Source organism: Xenopus laevis, chromosome 3L, assembly GCF_017654675.1.
Source record: "Xenopus laevis strain J_2021 chromosome 3L, Xenopus_laevis_v10.1, whole genome shotgun sequence".
NCBI classification, from domain to species: Eukaryota; Metazoa; Chordata; class Amphibia; order Anura; family Pipidae; genus Xenopus; species Xenopus laevis.
In genome coordinates this window covers 1704724-1712469 of record NC_054375.1, presented here as the reverse complement: position 1 = coordinate 1712469, position 7746 = coordinate 1704724, and the positions used below count along the sequence as shown (strand labels likewise).

The following is a 7746-nucleotide window of genomic DNA, read 5'->3' as shown; positions in this document are numbered from 1 at the left end:
GGAATACCTATGTACCATAGTTTTATGGGATCTCTCTGTACAGACTATGAGCAAACTTAGGGACTGTTCCTGCTGAATTGTGCTTAGTACAGGGGAATACCTATGTACCATAGTTTTATGGGATCTCTCTGTACAGACTATGAGGCACTCTCCCTGCAGATACAAACTCTGTTATACAGATAGCTAGAATCTCAGCTGCCATAAAGCAGGACAGGACTGCTGCTTACAATGTAGTATCTGTGCCACTGTTAGACATTACACATCACAGTCAGAAATCAATACATCTTTATTTTGATTATATATTTTTTTTTTTTCAAATATAAATTTTCACTAAATTGTAATAATCTTGCAGACGTTTCACAAACACTACATATAGAAATGTCATTTCAAGGCAAATATATCATCAAGAAATAGGTTAAATTCCATAGTTAAATCACTGCATTTAGATTGTTGTGTTTATAGGATAAGTAAACCTTTAAAATAAGTGAATGTAAAACTGACGAGGGGCTATTCTAAGCACTTTTGTCATTTACACTCATTATTTATTTTGTTTTGATTCCAAGATATTAAGGGATACATGTACTGTTAATATGAATGAATTGTGTTACAACAGCGCCACCTGCTGGTCAGTTTCCCACCAGTCTGACCAGCAAGTAGTCAAGGAAGTTGTCAGGAGAAAGAAAGAGGCTGATGTTCTTCTGCTTAGGAAAGATGTGAGAAAGGTTTCTAATTTTATTCCTAAGCAGAAGAACATCAGCCTCTTTCTTTCTCCTGACAACTTCCTTGACTACTTGCTGGTCAGACTGGTGGGAAACTGACCAGCAGGAGGCGCTGTTGTAACTAAATTCATTCATATTAACAGTACATGTATCCCTTAATATCTTGGAATCAAAACAAAATAAATAATGAGTGTAAATGACAATTGTGCTTAGAATAGCCCCCTCATCAATTTTACATTCACTTATTTTAAAGGTTTACTTATCCTTTAAAAACATGTGACTTTGCCCTAATAATACATACTTTGGATTACCGGTACCAATTATTTAGAGACCAGGTTGTGTCTGTGCCTCTGTTTGAGGTCGGTACCCAAAAGGCAAAGTAGTAAAGTCGTCGGTTAGTTGGCGTTTGGTGTAAACGCACTTTAATGTTTTGCGCAGGGGGCGGGTCTCTATTTGCCAGTATCTATCTCTGGTAATGACCGGCTGTTGTAAAGTGATTTTTTTCTGTTGTTCAGGGTTGGAGTGTTCGGGGAAATCCAACACCAGATCCTTTAGAGAATCAAAATGAAGGTGTTGAACGGTTGAGGCATTTAGGGTGATGCCCTTGACCTTCAGGCAGGTTTTACCAGTCGACAACTTGTATCCGTAGGTTTTGGGTCCGGCAGAGACAAACTCGGTGATGTGGGTGTCGTCGGGAAGTTCGCTGGTAAGTTCTCCTAGATAATCGCCCAATGGTGGATCCCACTCATCGCCCTTGCTGATAAAAATCACCGAGTCCGTGTCGTGGTACAGACACCGCTCCTGGAGCCGGTCCAGGACATTGTATAGTTGTAGCCGGGCGTAGGCCGTGGTAAAGCAAGCGAGGAAGATATTGGAGTTGCGTGCGATGGAGGGAAGGCTGCCGATATACTTCCAGTGGACAATGGCCGTTTCTTCCCCCATGAAATCTAAAGAGGCGACGTCGTACTCCGGTAAAAACATGTAACGATGAAACTCTCCTGGGTCGCTAACGACTGTTGTATTAGGTAAGTTCGTTTTCTGCCCAAATTTGCCCCACAGGGAATTCAGAAACAATTTAGCGATTTGCCTTCTTGCCGGGTTAACGGCGATATGTTCCTCGCGTAACTCTACGCCTTCTTTGTCGCGATAATCGCTTATATATTTCTTCCTTTGTTCCTCGTCTTTGCACCAACTTGGATATCCCGACGCCTCCTGTTTGTCCCGGAGATGTAGGTTAATGTACCCCTCAAACAGCTTCGTTGTTTGTTGTTCGAAATGCCAAACTTCATAGATTTTGGCTAATGTGTAGCCCTTCTCTAGAGCCAACTGGATTTCCATTGTGCACCAGGTTCCCGTCAGTGCTCGTTCCTCGTCGCAGTGCTGACACTCTGTGGCCTGACCGTTGGATGCGCACGTGTAGCACAACGGAAACACAAGCTTTTCCTTCATCTTTACTGGAAGGACCGGAAAAAACAGATGTTTCGGGGGGTACACTTTAACTTTAGCGATGCCAAAATACGTGTCAAAATCTTTAAACTTATCTTGGTGAATGACTGGGTGGCCCACGGGGTAGGCCTTTGTCTTATTGACGTAGGGGTAGAGACTGGTAAAATCATAGTAAAATATCTTCTCCCCTGGGGCTGCTTTGTGGTATAGTTTCACGGCATTTGTCCGACCCCCATAAAGCGCGTCACGGGGCTCGAGGGGTTCAGGAAAGTTCATTTCCAGAAGGAAATTCCGCAAACCGTTGTCTTTTTCCAGTAACTGTTTCCACTCGTGTTCCCAGATCTCTCGGACTTTGTACCCTTCGGATTTTAGAATATCCTTTCTAACCTCCGTTTTGTGGTGCAGTTGGCCGTACGTGGTTTTTGTAACAGGGTTCCGCTCGTCTGCATTGTAGCACTGGGGGCAGCCGTGGTAGAAACAGCCGTGGAATTCGAAAGCAGTTGGCGTTCCATCGGTTAGAGCAAAGCCGTCCAAGGAATAGTTACCAACTTGTTCCTCTCCACCCTGCAGAGCGTGTTTTATTGCGATGTTCTCCTTCCATGCGATGTACATTAACCACTGGATGGACGGCGTGGAGAAGCGCTTCTGCTTTTTATGGTAATTGTCCGAGGGTAGAATAGCGATTGTATTTTCAGGGAGAAATTTGAACTTGAACATGGCCATGCACACCGAGGCCAATGTGGTGAGTTGAAAGGGGTCTACTTGGATTGTCTTTTGGGGATTCTTTGGGTCCTTCTCCATTGTCATTTCCATCACCCTGTCCCTGAAACAGATGCACGCTTGCTTCAAGATACGGACATCCCGCTGGCAATATTTCTTAAGCTCAGCCTGAAAATTAAATTCGCCGTTTTTGTTCTCCTCGTACCAAGCCATGAATTCGTCTCTTTCATCTGGCATCATATTCTCCTGCCCAAAATACTCCTGAGAAGGCGTTGGACCGACGTAGGCTTGGTTGGCCGTTGTATTGAAGAAATGGGGGAAATATCCCTTGGTATCGTCAAATCCCATGGCCTTTGGCAGCTTGCTAAGCTTCATGGGGAGGAAATTCAAAGAGTCAATGAATCGAATTTTGAAATCAGCCACGGTGACGGACAATAGTTGACCACCTTTTGCGAGAAAGTTTAGCTTGATGTTCTCCTTGAGCAGCTCCTGCACCACAAAGTAGGCGTCGTACCTGCCGGCGTTGTGCGCGATGAAGGAAAACCCGGCAAACTTCCTCTGTATAAACGTTTTTCTAAAATCCTTCAGGCAGTCGGGACCTTGGAACTCCCAGGACTGCTCGGAATCCAATTTTAAAGCGTATATATAATTTGGAACATGGGTGTTATTTTCTTGGCTACACTCACAGTCGTAAACAATGTATTTATTTGAAGTTTCGGGTTGACGCTTTCTCATGAAGCACTGGTGGTCAATAAAGTTTTCAACAAATTGGAAGCAAGTTCGGCACTGCAACCCGTTGCATTTCATTACATCGTGGTTATAATCGGTGTAACGGCAGCATTTGTCGCAATACCGTTGCTTCTTACACGGGACCTGTTCCGAGAGGGCGAGGGATTTGTGCAGTTCAAGGCATTCGTGTGAGCGGCAAAACGTGCGGCAGTTACTGCACCTTGGCTTCATAGTTGGCACCTCGGGGCAGTCCCGTCGGTGGCACGCCTTACAAAAATACTTGCACGAATGGCGTCCTTTGCCGTGGAACTGCGTGTTACAATATTCGCAGAAGTAACTGTATCCACAAAATCCTTTTGCATTTTTAATGCCGTAGTAATGTCCCTTGTGCAGCAATAGGAAGATAATTGGCTCTTTGCAGGGGTTGTTGGTGTAGAAAAAAGTCCATTTACCGTGTTTGTAGTAGAGCACTTTAATGGTCACCTGCAGATGTTTCTCGAAAGCAGGAATGTCACTAAAACTGACTAAGCGATTGGCCGGGATCTCCAGAGCGTCATGAATCTCTTTGGCTTTCTGCAGCAACGTGGCCTCTGGAGGGTGGTCCTTACTCATCAGCGCACAGACGCTTGCGGCCAGACACAGGTTTCCTTCGTGGTAGTTAAAGTCGAAGATCCAACGTCTTTTTTCTTTAATCAAGTCACTGGCGGGTATTGAACCGAGAGATCTTCGTTCTTTCACTCCACCTTCTTGGTTCTTGACGACGATGACGAGAAGTTTTAAAACATCATTAGAAAGGAGGTCTTTGTTACTTTGCAGCATGTTTGCCACATTGCTCAGAAATGATCCAGCGTCGAACGTCGTATTAGAACTTCTAAAAGAATATAGCGGTTTGTCGAGTCCTTGGCCGCTGAGTCGTAGCTGTATACGATCATTGGGTCCAATCCTCTGCAATATACTGTTCAGTAACTCCTGGACAGCCGTGTGCACGGCCTGTATTGCTGCATCGAAAGACTCGATTCTTTCCAAGTTTGCAAAGCGGAAATGCTTGGTGATTTCTACCGCATTAAAATAAGGGCGTTTTCGTTCATGTTGGTGAATTATTTCTAAATGCACCAGAGCATCAATATTGCCATTGTTTTCTACTGACTGTGTGGGAATTTCGGTGTTTTCTGGCCCAGTACTTGGTGGGTGATCTACAGAAGATGTTGAGGCATTGCCATCCTCATACTGTGAATGTGTTGCTAGAGGTTCCACTGATAATTCAGCATTTCTCTCTTGTATAGTTGGTTCTGGTGGATCTGTGGGCATTTCACTGCTGTGTTCCAAAACAAGAGGCATGGTATGAGAAGAAGACATTTCAGTAGATACAGGAGGAGGAGGCTGAGATATTTTTGAGGGGTTATCCAGTACAGAAGGCACACTAAGTACTTCCATTTCAGGTGGGTTCTCTGGCACAGTATCTGTAGACATTTGAGGTGTATTCTTCTCCAAAACCGAAAGTGGCTGAATATTCTCTGATGTAGATGGAACAGTAGGACTAGTAGCCATTTTTTGAATGGTCTTCAGCTGAGAAGATTCAATGGAAGAAGCACTGTGATCAAGATTTTCCAAGACAGAAAATCCATGAGGAGAAAGAGCACATATTTCCATAGGATCCTCAAGTGAAGAAGGTGCATGAGGTGGAGCACTGTGATCAGGATTCTCCAACACAGAAGGTACATGAGGAAAATCAGATGTTTCACGAGGAATCTCCAATATAGGAGGATGAATAATAATTTCAGTAGGAGTGTCCAATTCAGAATGTCCAAGAAGAGTAGAAGTCATTGCTGGGGTATTCTTCAGTATAGAAGGGAGAGGAGGAGCAGACATTCCAGTGGGATGTTCCACTACAGAAGGTTCAATAAAAGAAGCAGACATTTCAGAGGTAGCAATTCCAGTAGGAGTGTCCAATACAGAAGGTTCAAGAAGAGTAGAAGTAATTTCTGGGGTACTCTTCAGTATAAAAGGGAGAGGAGGAGCAGACATTCCAACAGTATGTTCCACTACAGAAGGTCCAATAAAAGAAGCAGACATTTCAGGGGTAGTAATTTCAATAGGAGTGTCCAATTCAGAAGGTCCAAGAAGAGTAGAAGTCATTTCTGGGGTATTCTCCAGTATAGAAGGGAGAAGAGGAGGAGCAGACATTACAGCAGGATTCTCCACTACAGAAGCACCACTAAAAGAAGCAGACATGTCAGGGGTATTCTCCAATACAGAAGAAACAGAAGGTTGACGTGTTTGGGTGGTAGTCTCAGGTTCAACCGATGGAGAATATTTACGCTTTCTGCTGACTATCAGATCCCTTCTTGATTCCATGCCTGGGTGTTGGTGACCTCTAGTTGCTTAAATAGTTGTAGATATTGAGGCTTTAATTTGGTTTAAATCTCTTCTAGTGGTTGAACCTCTTCCTTTTAAAAGCTATGGAATATAACTCTTGGGTTGTCTGAGTTGATAAATTCAGAAGGACCATCTACAAGTATTGTTGGAATTGGTGGAGTCACAGAAGTCCCAAGCCGTAGTAGCAATGCTGTGCCAATCACGCTGATTTTCACTGCTTTACTCTTCTTTCAGCCTTCCTGAAAACTAGAATATGCAAGCATTGGTTAAAGAAATATCAGACTGGGCTCATATAACAGATAATTCCAATGAGACAATATTGGCCAACTCTTACCTCTAAGTGTCCATAACAATCCAAAACGACTACGTCTCCACGTCAACAGGATGAGGATGTCTCCACGTCCACCAACACAAATATCAACTGGAAAAACACAACAGGCTTCATCAGCAAAATGCTCTTCCAACCAAACTCCCATGAGGTCTAGTCACTCAAAGACTTAGGTCCCCCCCACAAGCTCATGTTTACCACTGACATTACTGCTACAATGTGTTTGGTGGGAGGAATTTATGCTAGGTAGAGGGTTAAGAACTTGTTGTCTCTTCATCACCATCAATTTGGTTGTTGCAGGAACTCAATATCTCCTTCTGCATAGTTGAAGTCCATTTCATAACCTACAAATTAAACATTTGAGGGGTTGTTCACAAAAAACGGATGTGTTTGTAGAATGGAGGGCAGGTGCACAGGAGGTGGACACCACTTGGATGTCCCTGAGAAGACCCCTATGCAATTTGCACCCTGGGGTGCAAACCTTTGTGCTCTTTGAATAGAGAGCAGGTGGATAGGAGGTAGACACCACATGGACATCACCTGAACCATCCCTAGTTTGTGCATTTTCCAGAATATGCAATGTATGGCATGCCAAGACTCAAGGCCTAAGGAGCCCAAAACTCAGTGCCTGCTTAAGTGGCTCCTTGTGGCAGCTGTAATATACGGTGGTGTTTTACACCCAAGTGAGCAGTTATTGCACTAAAGACAGTGCTAAAAGATTCATTTGATTCTGTTACATCTATCGATAACATACATAGCAACCACTACCGGTACAATAGGTGAGGAAGGCCCTGTGCAAAAGAGCTTACAATATAAAAGGGTGGGCATTATCAGACAGATGAGAGATGTAGCTTATGAGAGAAGAGTTGAGGAGCAGGTCAGTAGAGGAGCTTAGTCATTCGTTTCATTTTGAAAGGTAGTGGAAGCCAGTGCAGGGATTGGCAGAGGAGGAGCAGTTGCTGAGGTGTATAAGCCTGGCGGCAGTGTTCATTATGGACAGGTGACAGTCTCTGAAGGCCAATTAATAGAGAGTTACAGTAGACGTGATATGATGAGAGAGAGTGAATATGAATTTGGGCGGCATCTCGGATTGAAGCTGTAATGAACTGAATTTTGATCAAATAACCCATTAGAACTGAACAAATTCGTCAGCCGTTCGGATCAAAATAAACATTTCCAGAGCTTGGGAATAAATCTGAATGCCGAGACCCCCGAAAAGAACCACCGGTCTGAGCAAACGGATCCCATAAAACTCTATTAGCAATTACTTTTTTTTTTTGGCTGTAGATTTGATGATTAAAGATTGCAGATTAAAGAATTCAGATTAAATAAATGTTCCTAGAAGTTTATTTAAGAAGAACTCCTTTTTTTTTTCTTCAGGAACATTGATCAACATTCAATAAGATTTGCTTGACCCAAAGCAAACTC

General features: G+C 43.5%; 1 protein-coding gene across 1 annotated transcript; it reads right to left on the bottom strand.

The window, feature by feature from the left end:
- Positions 1-943: 943 nt before the first annotated feature.
- LOC108710705 lies at positions 944-6441 on the bottom strand. The gene is made up of 2 exons (XM_018251843.2): positions 6325-6441; positions 944-6236 (listed from the first exon to the last, which is right to left on the bottom strand). The coding sequence occupies exon 2, from the start codon at positions 5967-5969 to the stop codon at positions 1044-1046; it is 4926 nt and encodes a 1641-aa protein (XP_018107332.1). The 5' UTR covers positions 5970-6236; positions 6325-6441; the 3' UTR covers positions 944-1043.
- Between the last annotated feature and the right edge of the window lie 1305 nt (positions 6442-7746).

Coding starts and splice junctions, on each gene's coding strand:
- LOC108710705 (XM_018251843.2), bottom strand. CDS start 5,969: ATGGAATCAAGAAGGGATCTGATAGTCAGCAGAAAGCGTAAATATTCT.